At 48.9% G+C, this 19,182-nt stretch overlaps 4 protein-coding genes across 4 annotated transcripts; 2 read left to right on the top strand and 2 right to left on the bottom strand.

Annotated features, from left to right (window-relative positions):
- Window positions 1-10,600: 10,600 nt before the first annotated feature.
- Window positions 10,601-12,274, top strand: ALT_0902 (putative Snf1 kinase complex beta-subunit Gal83; the record flags this gene model as incomplete). Its single annotated transcript, XM_033558767.2, has 3 exons — window positions 10,601-11,355; window positions 11,567-12,167; window positions 12,227-12,274. The coding sequence occupies 3 exons, from the start codon at window positions 10,601-10,603 to the stop codon at window positions 12,272-12,274; spliced, it is 1,404 nt and encodes a 467-aa protein (XP_033414658.2).
- A 689-nt stretch (window positions 12,275-12,963) lies between these two features.
- Window positions 12,964-14,124, bottom strand: kae1 (O-sialoglycoprotein endopeptidase; the record flags this gene model as incomplete). Its single annotated transcript, XM_033558768.1, has 2 exons — window positions 12,964-13,673; window positions 13,773-14,124. 2 exons carry the CDS (start codon window positions 14,122-14,124, stop codon window positions 12,964-12,966), a joined length of 1,062 nt encoding a protein of 353 aa, XP_033414659.1.
- A 491-nt stretch (window positions 14,125-14,615) lies between these two features.
- ALT_0900 (ribosomal lysine N-methyltransferase) lies at window positions 14,616-16,343 on the top strand (the record flags this gene model as incomplete). The annotated part of the gene is made up of 4 exons (XM_033558769.1): window positions 14,616-14,766; window positions 14,876-15,474; window positions 15,545-15,772; window positions 15,843-16,343. 4 exons carry the CDS (start codon window positions 14,616-14,618, stop codon window positions 16,341-16,343), a joined length of 1,479 nt encoding a protein of 492 aa, XP_033414660.1.
- A 459-nt stretch (window positions 16,344-16,802) lies between these two features.
- ALT_0899 (enhancer of polycomb-like protein 1) lies at window positions 16,803-18,770 on the bottom strand (the record flags this gene model as incomplete). The annotated part of the gene is made up of 3 exons (XM_089599059.1): window positions 16,803-17,954; window positions 18,008-18,490; window positions 18,630-18,770. 3 exons carry the CDS (start codon window positions 18,768-18,770, stop codon window positions 16,803-16,805), a joined length of 1,776 nt encoding a protein of 591 aa, XP_089456723.1.
- Window positions 18,771-19,182: the final 412 nt, after the last annotated feature.

Below are 19,182 nucleotides of genomic sequence, written 5' to 3'. Positions count from 1 at the left end.
TGAGAAAATGAGATGATTCAGAATGATACAATACTAATACTATTAGAGAGGCCAATCAATCAGTGAAAGCCTGAAGAAAGTCTCAATAAAATACCAGGGGGCACTAAGATCTATATCTGCTACTGTGCTCCGTTCTGCTGAGGATCCCCACATATCATAGAAACTGCTTCTAAGTGACAGGATCCGTGGTCAGTCAGTCCAATAAAAAGAGTAGTAGTAGGCGGAGAGAGGATGAAACTGGGGAACTGAGCAAATCATGATAATCTGCGATGAAACTATCTAGCCCAGATTTACTTTTACTGACAGGCCATAGTCGACTCCGCAGACCGTACTAGGAATATGATGTGATTTTACTGCTGGAGACTTGAGGCAATTTCTGGTTGAACGTCAAAGAGGGTCTGGAGAAATGATGACCAGCCTACCAATGCTAATTAGACTTGATCTGTTCTGGTGGACCACGCCTAAAATACGGAGTAGATCAACTCGAATATGGAAACGCTAGTTTAGTAGCTACCTATTGTTTCTTGCTCCCCGATAATCGTAATCGCTCGACTCCTTCGTGCAGAATTCTGCCGTCTCCCGGACCCGGAAGATATTCGTGGTCGTCCAGAACCGGAACCCGGTCAACTACGTACCTTGGTGGTGGCGATTTGAGGCTGTCATCGTCGCCGTTATTGTGCTGCATCGTACTCCATTCCCCTTCGATACATTAATATTGGCAGTCCTATCGGCTTCACTCACTGTCGCAAGTAGTCGTTAAAGACTGATAGTATTGACCACACAAAATGTGTCCGCGACCTGGCGGCCCGGTCACCGGCCCAGGGAAAAGAGAGGACTGTGCGCCACTCGACCAGCCCTGCGTCGCTTGGACTCGAAAAGGATTGCCGTCTCCATTCGTATTGTTTTTAAGATGGGTAGGGTGCTCGGTAGACCAGAAGAGTAGTGTTGCCATACAAGGAATACAGGATGAGGGGAATTCCTCTTTCGCCATCCTGCAGCCTGTGACTTTTCTACTTGCCCGACGGACAGTACCAATCACAGCCTCTGTGGCTACTCCATACCGGTCGGAGATTGCAATAGGATTCCGTTAATTTGAAAGAAGAGAGGATAACTTTGCTGATCAGGGCGCAAAAGAACAGAATCCTGCAGCGAAGAAAAGGAGTAAGTGAGTACTGTTAATTAAAAAGAGAGATAAGAATTGAAGTATGCATAGGAGATACTTTGTGCTACAGTCCCACTGTGCGGTCACCTAAAGTAAACGACAAGATTCATCCCATGGCTGATCTAGGTTTAAAGTTGAATTGGACTAAAAGTCTTCGGTAACTTCGTGGGGACCTTTTTTTTTTTTAGGGGTTCGTCCCTTGAGCTTATTGAACTCATAAGAAAAATAAAAATAAAAAAACCTTCACGGGAGATCCCCAGCAGATCCAAGTCGTGTTCTCACAAATGGTGCCTTGTTGATCAGAAATACCGTACTCGTCTGTGACGGACGTTCAATGGGACAATCCTTCGGCACTAGCAGGGTTCCTTCGCTCGGTAAGACGGACCAGAGGCAATAGGCGTAGGTCTTGACAAAAAAGGAAATATTTCTAAATTTTAGTTGTTATGAATGGAGTGCCAGAATCATTGACGCCTAGATATCCATTAGGTATCCAATACCCATAGACCTGGCGCCAATTTCCGATGACTTGGGTGAACAGTAGGCGATCAGTATTGGCGCGTGCTTGTCGAAACTCAATTCGGTTAGGACTTTCGCCTTCCTCGAAGATCGAAATTCTACTCCAGAGTGATAATTGGACCGTTAATGGGTAAGGATTACGGACAAGCCATCAGGTTCTCAGCGTTCAGGTTGGGCTCACAGGAACTTTGCAGATAGATAGATCATGCATTCGCCAATTCGGCGTCGAGCCAGACCCTAATACTTAAGGGAATTGATCGTCGGCCTGGACTCTCCGGGGGGGGGCGCCGTGATAGTTGACACTTGAAGATGCAAAGCGTTGAGTGTCAGCTTCTGATGGGGTGGGCAGCTTATCCCCACCCATCTTCCATCACAAAACTACTACAAAAAGTGTCAGTCTTTCACATTTGCAGCAATATATTGCTCGAGAGACAATTTCCGAAAATATGACTACATATCAGTAAACAACACACAGTAACAGAATCAAGGTCTACCCCACAGTTTCAACGGCTTTGATTATCTCCTCCTGTTGGAAACGTCCACTAGAGTGGCGTGGAGGACCAGCAATTAGGCGACTCAGGCTGCACCACATGTAGGAAGATATGGTAACACTGGCAAGCAGACAGAACACATCATATTCATATCGCATTCGCATGCAGCTAAAAAGTTGGGGAATCTTGCTGAAAACTGAAGGGCTGAAAGAGGAAAAAAAAAGGCTAAGCTGATCCTTGGTAATTTCAGAAAGATGCAGCAAACTTGAGGTCCTCCAAACGGGGAAGCTCCCTCTCAAACTAATTGTTATTCATCAATCAGAATCACCCATAATACAAATGGATCATCTCCAGTATACAGATTTGGGATTTGGGGGCTTTGTACTTTGCAGTGCGCTTAATGAAGTACAGTACTGCATGGGGCATCAGAGTAGGTACTCTTTTGTGACCCGTCCTAGCCAATGACCTAAATCGGCTAGCCGAGCTTCATATCAAGCCAGAGGGAGTGGTCTGATTCGCCCTTCGTATCTGCATGAACGAAGAGAGGATCCCTGTCCCTTTCCTTTTCTCTTTCTTCGCAATTCTTGGAGCCCTGCGTTCAGTGAAGCATTTCTTTTTTCTTGCAAATTTTGATCTCTCATGAAAACATTTTCGTCGCATCTCTATCTTTGCAAGATCCTTTGTTTGGTATTGAAGCGGTGTCCCAACTTATTAGTCGGAACCCAAGTTCAGCCGTGGCGCCATGGCCAGGAAACTGTAGACGTGCGCTAGTGCAGGAAGAGGACAACTGCTGAACAGCCTGGATTATCACGATTGAGAGTCCATGACGACTCACAGTGGCATGCTCTTCTTGGACGCAGATTACTGCCGTAATGGTCGGGAAACGGTCGGCTGGGATTCGGCGAACGCTGGTTTGATTGGATGTAGTTTGTCTGAGGACGATGGTCCTACGTACTGGGGAAGCACGGCAGTTGTGGCGTTGTTCTGACATATCGCTAGTACTATGCGCGACTATGTGACTCTGAGACTCCAACGCTTCTAGTAGAAATGCCGCACCCACACAGCCAGGTTGACCAAGTCAGCCTGATGGAAGCAGGCGATCATCTCAAACCAAGGCAGCCAGAACAGGCGGCACTCCGTCCTAGAGCGGACACGAGTTCATCACCACCAGACTAGGTAGTACCAACTAGTACTAGCCGGCACCTACTGTATAGCCAATTATCGTAAGTTCAGAATCCAGGCACGCCCCATAGTAACACCAAATCGCCGCGGAAATGCGCGCAAGGGAACGAGTAGACAGAAGAGGGCAAGGCCTCGTGAGGTAGATGATTCTTAATCCAATCTACTTCGTAACTGCTAGCGTCTCCATGATGTGGTCAAACGATGTGCAGGAATGTCATCCTGCATATGGTAGACGCCGCGTAGGGTGAGTACTCCCGTCATTCGCCGGAACTGTTTTCTTGGATTAGGACATCCATCTCTTCCACGAAGCTCAAGGGGTCAATCGGCAACCTACAAGATAATCTGCTAGGTACCGTAGGCTTGACCACTAATCAATAACCACTATCTAGAAAACTATCTAGGTGAATCTAGCATGCTAATATCCTATGTCTATTTATTATTATGCTTCCCTCTGATCTGTTCTCTCGTGCCCATGTGTTCAATGCTAAGCTTGCGCCTGCATCATAGGGTGTTCCAACCAGGCAGCCTGCTCGATGTCTTAAAAGGCAATGCATCGCTGCAGTCATCGACCCGTAGTTCGGCCTAACTACAAGCATAGGTGGAAGAAGGATGCGGATTTACAAACGATAACAGTGCTTCTCCATGGTGATTTGTAAATCTGCAATCTCATGCTCGGAGCCTCGTTCATGTGAAATGCTCGACTCAGAAGAACCGAATCTTGATTCCCCAGAATCCAGCTAAACTCACTAGCATCCCTTGGGCTTCATGGTTGATTCGCCCCTTGTGGCTTGCGGACTACACCAACTGAGAAAGACTGAGGCCTGATAATTGGCCAATTTTCAGCAAACAGTAAAAGCACGCAAACCCACATCCAGTACTCCGGACCCATGCAATGGGCCATAATAGGGATGCTCATCCGAGTTACGTACACATACCTACGAATCTCTGGGCGGCGCGCGGCCAGTGGCCACCTGTGTCGGGACCAGGTCTCACTTCTCTGCAGTTTGGACTTGGCCATGTAGCTGAGAGTAGGCAACAAGATATGAAACTGAAAAAGAGCGACGATGCAGAATGACCGGCTCATGATTCCCTGACCAATGAGATAGATGGCATATCTATTCGTCCCGTTGCTGTCTGGTGATGCTGGTCTTGGTTCGAGATCAGCTAGGTGCGTTAGTGCAAATACCTCATTCCGTGCCCTAAAAAATGACCAGCCATCACATATTCGTAGACTTTCATTTGATTGGAGCCCAGCGAACTTTTTAGCGTCGTTTCTGGCGTACCAGTCAGCTAATTCTCTCCAATGGCGATGGTTGCTCAGACTCCCTGCCCAGGCGTTCCACCATCCCATGGCAGTCCCGAATTACGGGCCTCCAATCCAAGCGTTAGCCTATCTTAGCATTTTCCCCACTGACGGCAATACCTAGTCCCTAATCTCATGTATCCCATAGTCCGTAAGCCATACTGTCCGTATCCTAGTCTAGCGCTTGTTACATCTATTTACAATCTTTTGTCAGCTATCTACCTGAAGGTGTCTGACATTATTAAGCTGAAGCAGTTTCAGATTCATCTTCTGAGTAATACAGAGCAACGAATGCAGAGAATGTAAAGTCAGCGTTGACATGCTACTTTTTTTTACCAACCGTAGCCACCTGATGATGAGGGATGCCTTGTATCGCAGTCGTCTACCGAGAGTACACCTCATGACCACTAATAATGGTATTCGTACATGTTCCAATCCACTCAAGAGCCATGACCAAGTCGATCACCGAGAGCACACTGTGTACTCCACGTTTGGTGGGTACTACTGCTGTCTTACCTGTGTGCAAATTGCATCCAACAGTGAAATGATATGAAAAAAGGCAACTGAATTGCCATTGGAGCCTCCGACATACTTGGAGCCGTCGCATCTTGTCACTCGAGACGATCATGATAACTTCAACTAAACTGGACTGCGCTCCGGAGTATCTAGATGTCTCCTGATTTTAAAGCTCCATGAACTGTTGTACGCAGAAGATCGACCAAACTTGTACATGTAATTGAATCGACTGGCATTCTTGTGGTCCATCGACATCTTACTATTTTCTACGATATATTCACCTCGTATGTGCCTTTTCTTAGTCGTCTGCGATTGTCCAAGCCGTGCCACTGCCACATGACCTGACTAGCTAATCCTCAGCCTCCTCGCGGTCAGCCCTTGGGATCCATTGTTGCTTGGCTTTCTGAAGGCACGGACAAAGTCTCGCTGTCGTCTGTAGCTACTCCATCTATGCTAGAGTGACTGAGAGACTGCTGATGTACTCCATCGTGAACCATGCGCCATTGATCTAGACAATCGCCCTGCTAGAATGCTCAACACCAATCAGCGCGTTCTTAAGCGAATCCCGACCCTTGAGACAATCAGCCGGATCGCATGGCAGTTGGAATTCCTGAAATAAAAAATCTTCTAGATTGTTCCCCCCATAAGGTCATTTTCGAGTCCACTACTCTGTACTAACTGACCCCTTGCATGGCCATGGTCTGTGGTGGTAGCCTCCTTTCTTTTCTCTTCCTTTTTATTCGCTGATTTGCTATCCCCCACCCGGCCTACTTGTTTGGCAGTTTGGCCTCGGATTTCGAAACCATGTTGATCGCCGCGGCCCATGTCTCTGATCATGATAATATTGCATATTATGGTGGTATTATTAGTACAGGGTAAGACAGATCGGAGAATGGCGCTATTTACAACCCTCTGCCACACAACAGGGATCTAGTTTCAGATGGCGGAATAGAAATTGGCCAAGGAGACCTGGAGAAAATTATACTAGGAAAAAATAAATTAAAAAACGTGGCTTTGGCGTCTGCGCGTGTCTCATCCTCCACTTTACTGCTTGAGGAAACTTCTTCGACATGGGGCATCAAGATACGGAGGACTAGTTTAGCCTACTCGCATTCAAGCAATAATCTCTCTGTCCGACGAGGTCAGTGCTGTAGTCGTACCATCATTTCGCGTCATTCCAGCACTAATACGCTCAGCCTCCTATGGCTTCAGAATCCTGTTGGTCCGATTTTTGCCTCTTGATCCTTCATAGCCTCGATTTCTGCTAGCTGGGGTATTCTCGGTGTAATTCTTGGTGATGATCCATCAAGGAGGGGCAGGAACTTGGAAGTCGAGAGCGCCCTGGGGGAAAGCTATGCCCGTTCTTGGTTAGTTTACGGGGACTCTTTAGTGCCCATTTGGTGCCTTATGCGAATTGACCATATCTATCACTAACTAGTACTAGTCCTCCAGTTAGTCAGGAGGCTTAAGAGCTGGACATGAACAGCTTAGGCCTGTAGGGTCCAAAATCCTACATTCTACACAGCAATTCTGACTACGCAGTACCGCGTAAGAAGTAAAGTGTACAATAAGGAGTAAGTGCTGCAGCCCTTATCATAGGCCCAGTACCACGCGATTGATTAGGCAATTATTTCCGACAGGAATGGGGCATTTTACTGAAGACATTTGCACATATTTGACTCCTTGAATGCAGATCTACATTGCTCCTGTGGGATGATGAAATTGCAGCGCGGCTAGAGTGGGGGCCTCATCCATCAATCATATCTGAGTATGGGGGACTGCAGTTGTGACTGTTGCTATTACTTGTTGTGTGTTAGTTGTTATCTACAGGCAATCTACTTGTTGCCTTGTATTGTCTCCTAGGAGAGCAGACGGCGTACTCCTAGTCCATCCTCTTAGTATCATCTATCCAAGTGAACACAGTACTTCCATCCAGGTCAGGCAGGGAGAAGTAGTGCAAGCTTTGAAAATTACAGACGACCCAGTTTTTCATCAGAAATAGACTTTGCTAATACCTCCCAGATGTAATCATGTAAACTCACTATTTCTGGGCCCTGATCCTCAGCCGGCCTAAATAAGCCTCTGCACTAATTTCGATGACCAAAGTTTGTTATCCAGATTTTGGGCATGAAGAAATGCAAGGGTTTCGAAACTTTCCAGCTGTCAACAATGTCGTACAATCTGTCAAGAACATTCTTGCCTCCGATGGATCAACATCTACCATCTAATCTCTCATAAGGGATAAAGGAATTACATCATCCATGGCCTGTTCTCAAGAGTGTGTGCATACTCGCTTCCCTCCCTGCTTAAACAACGCAAGGTTCAGTTGATAGACTAGTCAAGGCGTGCTATCATTCTCAGACTCTATGGATCTACTTCCTCGCTTTTTAACTTTCATCCACCATTAACTTCGATTCTTTACCAGAGTCCGGGGTAGATTGAATTTCTCCGCCGAGTCTGTGCGGCTGTCCGAGTACTCCAGCGGTTTTTGAGTTTCTTACTATTGTTTCTGACATGTTAACTCCTGCGTCTAGTCTGCTGTCATATCTTGTTGGGGTGGATCGCAGGATGGACATCATTATGGTGTTTGTTGGACTGCGTCTACATGCTTGTTGATAGTTTACCTGATATGTCGGGCATTAGTATTGTCTTGACTGTCGTTTGATAGAAATTCACAATGCAACTCTTTGACAAAACCAAGATTATTGCTTCTCATACTGGGCTCAATATTCTTAGAATTGCCTGTTTATAACAAGCTCCTCCTCAGCGTCTGTCTCGTTGTCTCTGTCGACATATTTGCAGTTATGCTAACATCTCTCTTTCAGACAGACCACTTTAATGTCAGCGCGTCAAATGGAGTTCCCCGCAGCGATTGAGTCGAATTACCCTGTCAACACGATTCCATTCGACTGACAACTTTCTCCGTGGTATAACCCTTGTCACTAGGTGCAGCCCCTGGACAAGAGTCACAGCAGTCTGCCAGTCATCTCGAAAAGCAGGCGAAGGAACCGCCGTCGTCGAGGCTCTTCGTCCACAGTCCGAAAGGTAATAACGTCACTTCTCAATGCGTCTCTGACATACGCAGGCGTATTAGTGCTGTGACCCAAAATTCGGTACTGTGGCCACACAAGGAGGACAAGCGCGATAAGAGAGTCGAGATCTCTGAACATCGATGGCTTAGTCCTTTGCCCTTTCCAATGGAGGTCAGGACTCTCGCAGATAACTCAAAAGCAACGGGTCAACAGAGCTCTCTCCGTCGCTAACTACCATATCTTGGGAGGCTACAACGGGAACTCCCCGATCGTCCCCATGCAGTAGTCCTTCTGCTTTACGAGGCTCATATAACCGTGTCAGCATCAAAAGACATCCAATCCTGGGACATTTGGGGGCGTTGATATGGTCACAACTGCGAATGGCAGACCTGTCCCAGCCTTCAGCTTCAGATTGCCCTGGGACAGGCACACATCCGAGGTATCCGCGACTATTATTGGCAGAGCATCCAACAAAACCATGACGCAAGCCGTTGCCCTGTAACGGGCATAGTATCCTGTTTCTCTCATTGAGCATTAACCGTCTAAGTGAAACAGCGAAGTAGACTAGCGGTTTCTCCATCAACCACGGCCGGAGTCGTAGTGGCTTACTAAATGGTATGCTGTCACTTGGACAGATGAGGATTCGTGTTACGTCCTGGACTGCAAATGGTCCTACTCGAATTGTTAGGTCTGATCTGGGAGCATATCTCAGGTTCGTCGCATCTATGGTTGTGTTGGGTGAAATGCGCCTTCGGCGTATTAACGTTCAACACACGAGTCGTTGCTCTTGTTGCTTTTGTGCGCTATTTTTGGAGATCCGTCTGCACTGGCAGTTAGTTCATTTTATATGCTGGCTAATGTACATACAATCCATAGACCGGTGAATCTACCCTCTTATGGCCCCTGCTCGCGATTAACCAGGATGCCTCCCCGAACCGCCTCAGTTGACAGGGTCCAACATGGACATTGGGTTCGATGCCATATAGATGCTTCCATACTGCAATTGGTTTTGTTTCGACCTTTCCTCATCTTCAATCATAATCTTCTCATAAGGTTCTATGGGCTAACAGACCGAGGTTCCACACGCCTTGGCGGAACATTCAGCCTGCTAAGTAGAATCATGGCTGAATTCCTCCTCTTCTAAAATCGAGGAAGAGAGTAACCCTCCCTTGTCACTGCGAGCTTTGACATCTCTCGTGTCAGGCCATTTCACAAGAATGTCCCTGGGTGATCTTGGTCTTGCCGCAAATGGAAGCTTCCGGACTACGTCGGCGGACCGACGTGGCCGAGTCTTTGAGACTTCACGACCCGGTGGATTTTCAGAGAATCCCAATGACTCGTTAAGTGTCTCGATGACAAATGTACTGGACAGATGCACTACAGTGCCGAGAATCAACCCGATAATTAGAGCCGTCGCGAAGAATAGCAGCACGGCCTGCGACACATGTCAGTCTCGTCTCGCTCTAATACCCAAATGTAGCGGCGTGCAGTGTATGAATACAAGAGCTCGTAAAGGAATTTTCAACACGTCCATACCTCAAATTTAGCAAGAATCCTGAGAGGGAGGAGGACAAGGTTTAAGACACCAAGTCCCAGTTTCCACAGTGGGGTGACCAAGAGATTTAACAGTCCAAACACACAATATGCCAAAAATGTCAAGGGGTATATGATAGAGTAAAGCAAAGTTGCAACTGCCGAAGCCCATGCCATTGAAATACAACACTTGGACTACAGTCGCATTCCTTTAATATATGACGGACAACCAAGGTGCAATAGTAGGCTGACTAATCCTTGAACTCAATGAGGGGATGGACGTTTATCGACTGCGATGTCCCAACCCCAACCTGACCACGAAATATGAAGGTACAGGTTCTTGAAGTTCTACTACTGCCAGGAATGGAGTATGATGTCGGTAGATAGAGATCCAGTGGAGCCGAAGACCCGCCTCAGCTCTCTGCGTTGGCGCTAAACCGAATTAATTTTAGTTTAGTAATTTGGCCTGTTACCTATCCTAAAGCGGCATCGGCACCTTACCAATACAAAACAACCCCAGAGCTGGAGAATCAAACCCTATACCCTAAATGGACGCTTTTGGCAAGTCCCGGAACAACGTCGACATCATCAAATGCTGTGAGATACCGATGATCCATTGACAGAGTGAATCGTAGTACGATTCGATTGCCTACATGTCTACCTGAAACACTTACTGTGAATCTCATTCGCATCCAACTCATTTATTTTGCATCATTGCTCATCCACTTTGCGCTTGGCCCTCGGTACAGCCCCTGGAGGCTGGCGCGCTGATGCTGGCATCCTAACATACGGTGGTCACTTCTTGTCCCTCCCCCTCATTTATTCCCCGTGCACACCGGTCGTCTCAGACACACATTCGCCCCAGATGGGCAACAATCCTTCAAAGGGCCCTTCCGGAGATGCTCCGCCAAATTCGGCCTCATCGAATTTATCGGCTCCCGCAGGCGATAAGAAGGTGAATCGCCGGCCGTCAACCAACGCGATCTCCGGAGCAGCAAAGGCAACTGCGGCCGACCCCTCGGCGTCTATCGAGACAGCAACAGGACAGTCGGCCCCAGCACATCAAACTCCAGTTCAGCAGCGCCTTCAATCGCGCAATATTACAGACTCTTCTAAGGGTAATTCCGAGCGACAGGACCGACATGATGCAAAGAAGGCAGAGCCTCACTACAGGGATATCCACTCACCGGATCCTTCGAATCCTGTGCAAGTACCAGTTTCTCGGTCTGCTGCCAGAAATGATGCGTCTGTAGCACCATCTGGCCCACCTCTTAACACATATTATAGTGCATCCACCCACCTTCAACGTCCGCCTCGGATGCCCCTACCCATCGGCGATGCGACGGCTACTCCAGGTTCACCGATCATCGGACCAGAGGACTCACATATCGGCTTTGTCTCGAGCGACCGTCCATTGGGCGAACAAGCAAATCAAGACAATGCAGGCATCACCAACACTGCAGTTGACGATGAGGAGACGCTTGACGAGCTCGAACCATATACCCCGAGCGGTGTAGGCAGGGCTGTACCAACATTTATCGAATGGAATGGCCCCGGAGAAAAAGTATACGTTACTGGAACCTTTGTGAATTGGGAAAAGAAATATCGTCTGCACAGAAAGTATGTAACCCTCCACACTTACTGCTGCGTCTCAATCTGTCCTCTTTGTGCATGGGCTTGCGAAACCATCATGAGGGCCAAACAACACCTTTCATTGTTTTTGTCTTCGACCACTCTCCTCTTCTTTCTCGCCCTCCAGTCCAGCATGCAACTTCTCGCTGTCTGGTCCAACAAGATGATGGCACGAGTGCTAATCGATGATTGTGAACAGTGAAAGTAATCCAGGGATCATGTCCACAACGTTAAATCTCCGTCCTGGTACACACCATCTGAAGTTTATTGTGGATGGGGAAATGCGGGCTTCAGATAATCTGCCGACTGCAGTCGATTTTACGAATCATCTTGTCAACTACATTGAGGTCAGCGCGGACGACGTCAACCGATCGCGCAGGGGGAGTGATAGAACGAACAAAAGTGCAGTTCCTTCAGGCGTTCATCCTCCCCAGGTTATTCCCAATTTTACTGGGGACGACCGCAATGGAGCCGATGTCGAAGATCAGTCGGACAAGGAAGAACCAGAGGAGATTCCCTTGGGTGACTTCCAGACTATTATCCCCCAATTTCTTGTCGATCTTGACAAGGATGAAGACAGTCCAGAATACCAGCAAGCCGCTAATGTGATTGGTGATACTCCTACGCCCCCAAGTCTTCCACTTTTCTTGGGTAAATCGATCCTGAACGGCACGACGCCGATGAAAGATGACAGCAGTGTTCTCAACTATCCTAATCATACGGTACTCAATCATCTCGCAACGAGTAGCATCAAAAATGGCGTTCTGGCGACCAGTGTGACAACCAGATACAAACGAAAGGTAAGATCTCCGCCAAATTCCACCACATTTTTTCAGAGTATAGACTCAACCTTGCGCAGTATGTCACAACGATACTGTACAAGCCGACCAGCCACATCACGGGCTAGTAACCGCTAGGAAAAGGCGCTTGCTGCGCAGTCTCTTACCATGCGGGAGCCAATCTCCGGGACACCGCGGGCGTTGGCGCCCGAAATGGTTGGGTCAGGGGCCGCAGTCTCTCGGTGTCAGTGACCCTTCGCTACGCCACTCGCCTCCCCCGCTTCCTTTACAGGATCTGTTTCGACGATAAGGACACTTCGTCGACTTGTTCATGGTCATAAATTCCTCCGATAGATGCATATATGCAAGAGCCGTATCAGTTCACATGCCTCACGGCGCATGGCTACAGTCAATCCACTCACATATGATGAACAATTTCATTTATGACCGCGCTGTTTACATTTCATTTCTTGGTTATTACAGCATGAATGTCGATATGCAATGTCATCAATTGCCGCTGCCCCTTCCAACATTTTTGTACCTTATCTGTTCCTCATGGGCTGGTGCACGCTTGTGTTGCGGTCATCGTCAGGTTACCAGGTGATCTTCCCATTCCCGTATTTATCGACTAGATTTCCCAAGCGATGTACATTTTTTTTTCTTAGCATTGAGCAATTGCAGGCCTCTTCTGGACGAGATAGAAGTATCAAGCTCTCCTATACACAGAGGTCCCTAATGGCGGCTCCCAGTATTACAAGGCGAATAATTATGTCTGTAGACCGAGCCGTATGTGTCATCATCATTATTGGTGCTCATATTAATCTCTCCATTTTACAAACACGTCGTCTGTTCGGAACCGCTGCGTACAAGTCGACTCCTCCAGCGGAGTGCGGAAACCTGTCTTGTACGCGAGCAAACCTGCCTGCGCGATCATGATTCCATTGTCAATACAGAATCTCTCATCCGTCGCATGGACACTACCACCGCGATCGCGAGCCATGATTCCCATCATCTCCTGTAATCGTTCATTGCACCCGACGCCGCCGACTATGAGGACTTCCTTGGAGCCCACATGCGCCATAGCGCGCTCGGTAATCTCAACGAGCATGGAAAACACAGTCTCCTGGAGCGAGAAGCACAGGTCTGCGCGTGTGGGTCTAGAATCATCTCCTGCACCTTCTTCTTCTTCTTTCTCTTCGCCGTTCAAGCCGTAGGATGCAGCCAATCCGTCAATGGCGGCAAGGATTCCCGAAAAGGAGCAATCCATGCCCTTCACTGTGTACGGCAAATCGACCAGCTGCGTGCCCTTCTTCGCTAGTTGCTCAATGTTGTACCCTGGCGCAGGATCATTGGAGATGTGCAATGTTCGGGCGAATCTGTCGAGGCAATTGCCCACGGCGATATCGAGGGTTTCGCCGAAGATCCGATACCTTTGCGAACTGTAGGCAATCACCTGTGTGTTACCTCCTGAGACGTAGAGAACGACAGGATTGGTGGAGCCAGTGATTAGTCTGCCCATCTCAATATCTAAGCGAGTGGTTAGCTCTCTAGTAGGAATGTCGGGAGGCTGTCGAATGTTCAGGTCTCAAGTATGAGACCGCGGACAGCGTCGATGGTCACACATACGTCCAACACAATGGTTCACACCAACTAATTCTTTGCCCCATAATAGACTCAGCGTCCGGGCAGCCACAGCGACGCTCTGAAGCGGAGCACCCATGCCAGGGCCCTTGGTAAAGCAGATGCAGTCCACATCACGCACTGAGATACGAGCTTCTCTGAGCGCTCTCTTTACAAGCTTCACTACCCAAGAGCGATGATGCCGCGCAGTATCTTTGGGAAGAAACCCCTCACCTGGAGGGGAGACATAGGTGTGACGAATATTAGCAAGGACCCGCGGGGTGCTGCCATCCTCGGGATGGAGCATAATGCCCACCCCAAGTTTGTTGGCGGAGCCTTCGAGTCCGATTGCAATCATGACTGGAAAGAACTTGATATCGGACAATTCTAAGATTCAAATTTCAAGAGATAATCATCACATGCATTAGAGGTTGGCTCATTCGTTACGGCGAGCTCGCCTGCAGAGGGGTAATCTCGGCTTTCATTCGCTATTTCTTTTTTTCCCGTTTTCAATCAGCGGCGCTATCTATTGGCGGACGGGCGGCTTGACACACGGTGGTAGCGTTTATCCGACGACGGGGGTATACAATAAAGGTAAGCTAAATGCTACTCAACTACCAGCTCACTAGCACTGAGAACCCACTCCATTCATTTCCCCTCCCACAACGTTGGATTGCTTTTGTGATATCCCTCCATTGCCTTGGAGACTTCCTGAGAGTTACTTCTCTCTCTATCTCCTCGATCCGTCCCCTCTGTCTTGTCGAAACCGTCTGTGTGTATCTCATCTTGAGGGGTCCCTTCATACTACTCCACCCACACGGGGCACAAACATTCTTCATCGGTAAAAGAATGTCGTCCTCAGCCCACTTTCCTGATTCCGACAGCTTCCAGCGTCAGTCAGATGAGTTTATCACATGGCTAGCTGGAAATCCGGGTGTGAGAATCAATTCGAAAATCAATGTCGCTGATCTACGATCAAAATCTGCTGGGAGAGGTGTAGGTATGTGGCCACCCATCCGAAGGTTTTAGATCCGTTGTTTTTCTTTCTGTCCAGAACGAAGCACCATCTTCAAAATACCACTATCTGATCACTTATCTTCACTCATCAGTGGCTCGGTCCGATATCTTCGACGGCGAAGAGCTTTTCTCCATCCCCCGCGGACTCGTTCTGTCGGTGCAGAATTCGAAGTTGAAGGATCTGCTCTCTCAGGATCTGGAGAAACTAGGCCCATGGCTGTCCCTGATTCTGGTGATGATGTACGAATATCTCTTAGGAGAGCAATCTGCTTGGGCGCCGTACTTTAAGGTTCTTCCCAAGAGCTTTGACACGCTGATGTTCTGGTCCCCTTCTGAACTTCAGGAGCTGCAAGGCAGTGCAATCGTTAGCAAGATAGGGAAAGAGGGTGCCGAAGACTCGATCATGCAGATGATTGCACCGGTTGTGAGGGCCAATCCTTCTCTCTTTCCGCCAGTTGAGAGCCTAGCCTCCTGGGACGGTGAAGCCGGTGCCCAGGCCCTTCTGGGCTTGGCTCATATCATGGGGTCCCTCATTATGGCCTATGCATTTGATATTGAAAAGGTAGAGGATGAATACGATGAGGACAATGACGAAGAAGACGGTTACGTGACCGATGATGAGCAGGACCAGTCTTCTAAAGGCATGGTACCGCTGGCAGACATCCTCAACGCGGATGCGGATCGAAATAATGTGCGTGTCCTTTCCCGCACACTCACTCCTTGTGTTCCATATCAGTGCTCATTGTTTTCAATTCCTGCAGGCACGCCTCTTTCAAGAGGAGGATTCTTTGGTCATGAAAGCCATCAAGCCCATCCACGCTGGTGAGGAGATTTTCAACGACTATGGAGAATTACCCCGTGCCGATCTTCTAAGGCGCTATGGCTATGTAACCGACAACTACGCTCAGTACGATGTGGTCGAATTGTCACTTGACCAAATCTGCCGGTCTGCCGGTCTTCAAAATGCGGACATTGAAAGTCATCCTCCGGTACCTACCACCTCCTCCATTTTCCGGGTTTCAACATTTTCCGCGGCTCGATAATTGACTTGTGCCCTAGCTCGCGTTGTTGGAAGATTTGGAACTCCTCGATGACGGATATGTCATTCCCAGACCCTCGCCCGAGGACTCGCTTACAGACATCCTTCCGGATGAGCTTCTCTTGTTGCTCAAGACGCTCACACTCTCACCAGAGCAATTGGAGCATCAAAAATCGAAGAGCAGACCGCCCAAGCCGTCCCTTGGGCACGCCGAAGCTTCTATTCTGCTAAAGACCATCCAGCTCATGGGCAGCCAGTACCCCACAACTGTTGCCCAGGATGAGGAGATCCTTTCGCGGCTCATTCAGTCTGAAGCATCTCAGCCCCTGGACCAATTCGACCGACGGCAGAAGATGGCTATTCAGGTTCGCCTGGGTGAGAAACATATCTTGCAAACTCTGGCCAACATGCTTGAGGAGTTCATCACGAACTCCGCTCAGTCCAACGGAGGGTCCGGTCTCAAACGAGGCGCCCACAGCGACAGTGGAGATTCCAGGAGAACGAAAGCTCCCAGGAATTGACATATGCGGAACACGTGCCGCTACGTCTTAGGTTTGATGGAAGGGATCATTCGTCTCTTCTTTTGTTATTTTCTTCGTTGCTGACATCAAGCTCCGCTATCCGTACACGAGTCTATCGGCTGATAGGTTTCGAAAAAAAGTCAAGAGGAAAGAGAACAGGCTATGTACACTAACATTCACATAATTTCAGGGTCATATCATGATAACAGGGGGTTATCCACAACTATCGTCCTTGGGACGAAATAGTTGGTTCGGAGTCAAGGTTAAAAAGGTGGCGGCTCGTGAGGTCAAGGTAGCGGAGGGGCGGTAAAAGTACAAGTACAGGAGTATTGAGGTGAAAAGACGACGCAGAGGGGAACAAAGGATCGAAAAACGCCCGCCAAATGCAAGATATGAGTGGGGGGAATCAAAAAAAAGAAGACACGACGAAGAGAGAGGAAATAAAGCCCAGCTCATATCTCACGAAGTTGAGGCGACGGCACCAGGCCCGGGGTTCGATCCCATTGTCTGCCCCATGTTCGGGGGCCCGTTGTTGGTTGTGGTCTGTTCGGCCTGCAACCGTTTCTGCGCTTGAGCCTGTGCTTGCGCTTGCGCTGCTTGAGCCTGCGCATGTGCTTGGGCGGCAGCAGCAGCTTGATCTCGTGCTTTAGCAGCCATTATGGCACGATGTTGCATGATCTGGACATCGTACGGATCACATTCGAGTTCTGATTCATCGTCCGAATCCTCCCGATCATACTTGAATCGATCAGCCTTCAGCGGATCCATCTCGATTCTACACCGCGACACCAGGTTTCGACGATCAATCATCAACCGACCGCCGCGCCCAATGCGCCTCCTGAAAGATGGTATCCTGCTGGTGTCCTCGTTCATCTCCCATGTACGAGGGACTAGCTTATCTCGGAAGGAGAGGGAATTGGCGGTATCTAACGCAGAGTCCAACATCATATTGTCGGACGAATCTGAAGAAGGAGGAGTTGGCAATTGGGTGGTGATTGCCGGGCGGAATGCGGCTCGGAAGGTTTTCTCCGGAGGTGGTGAGAGAGGCGCTCTTGTGAAATCCACATAGCCCTCGTTCCACTTGATATGCTTCGCGATGTTCTGCTTGATATCCCGCAGAATCTCGTTTTCTTTCTCCGCCTGGACATCTTCCAGCAGTTGCAGGTCGTCCGCAGCCTGCGTACCGGGCTTCTGTGGCATCCGGATCTGAGGAGCGGTCGGCCGTTGTGCAGCTGGCGCCTCCGCAGGCTTCTTCTTTGGCTGCTCCAGCAAATTAGCAAACGCATGAGGAAATCGCGCTGGTATTGACGTTACCTTCTGGTTGATGAGATCCTCGTCATCGTCTTTGATGTTGAGTTTTCTCTTCATCTCCTTCACCTCGGAACGCTGCAGGAAAATCTGCCGCTCCATGGAGAGCATCTCTTTTCTTGCCAACTCCCGCTGGCGCACCAGTGCAACCAACTGTCGAGCATCTTCCAGCTCCTTTCTGAGCCTGCGCAGTTTATCGGCACTTTGGGCATCTCTGCCGCGGGTCTTCCGAATCTGACGGACTTCACGCCTACGAAAGCAGACATACGGGTCTGTATCATCGGTATCTTGACCGGTTTCGAACTGCTCAGGGTCAGTCGTGGGAAATTGGTAACCATGCGACGAAGTCTGCTCACCTTGAGACTCGGTAGGAGTGGGCGGTTCCCAGCGGCAATCCTTCGCAACTTCCAGTGCTCATATATGTCCTTTGCAAAACGCTTGACGCTCTCCTCTACAGTTGCATCCATCGAGTCTTGCATCTCTGCGAAGCTCAGGACAGGAGGGCTATCTACAGCTGCAAATGGTTGCTTCGTCTGTGCCGTCTCCTCGAAGAAGTACATCACCTCCTCGAACTGATCCTCTGTGATCCGGTTCGACGGCTCCCGCTTCTCGTTCATGATCTTGAAGAAGACATCGTCCTCTTCGGTCATGTTATACGGGCATCCGCAACAGTCCTCGACAGTTGAGGAGAAGCGGATGTATGTCGCCGGCTGCGAGAAGATGGGGGGATAGAGCTCGTCATATCGAAGATTGCTGAGGACGGTCTCTGGTGTGGGAATGTGAGCTTCGTTTACTTTTCCTTGGGCGGTCGCGCTGATAGCAGCTTGAAGATGGAATTCCTATTGAAAACAGCGTTAGCAAACGCTGATTGGAGCCCAATATATCGGTCGACAAAATTTTCACTGAGAGGTGAGGTTGTGATATGATCACGTGATACATGCAGGGATGGCTAAAAATTAGTCGGGGAAAAACACTGACCGACTCCTCAGCCTTCTCGACACCAGTTTCCACCTGTTGTAGGGCATTCTGGACCTCATCGTCGATGATATCGATCTCATGTTCCCGGACAATGGGGATTGAGGCCTTCGAGGTGAGCTTTTTTGGGCGCGTCCTCCCCATACCCCCGTATCTAGTCATACGAACTTTGGGGCGCAAATGCGGCAACGACCATGGGACAGTGGTCCCAAAATTAGTATGTATCGATAGGCCTGATCATGCGAAAGCGCGTAGTCGTATTTTTTTGATAAAAATCGATGGATGGTTGAAGATATTGACGACTGAAATCTCGTAGTATCGGCACTGGCGGTTGAGTTGACGTTGTAATGTCACCCAGACGTGGCCTGTCTTAGGCCGGCGCACGGCCTCAGGGGTTCGCTTGCCTCTCCGTTTCCGGCTAGTGCGGGGCTGGCTGATATCAAGTTGATGAACGGGTGATGTCCTTGGCATGTAATGAGCTATGTGAATCCCGGAGCCGCACCAGTGGGTAGCTGAATAGACTTTCCCACTCGCCATCACTCCTCAAAGTTATCCG

The sequence above is a fragment of the Aspergillus lentulus genome (genome assembly GCF_001445615.1).
Source record: "Aspergillus lentulus DNA, contig: Alt01, strain: IFM 54703, whole genome shotgun sequence".
In the NCBI taxonomy this organism is placed as follows: domain Eukaryota; kingdom Fungi; phylum Ascomycota; class Eurotiomycetes; order Eurotiales; family Aspergillaceae; genus Aspergillus; species Aspergillus lentulus.
Note: the sequence above shows the minus strand (reverse complement) of the source record. Positions and strands in the feature narration are given on the sequence as shown.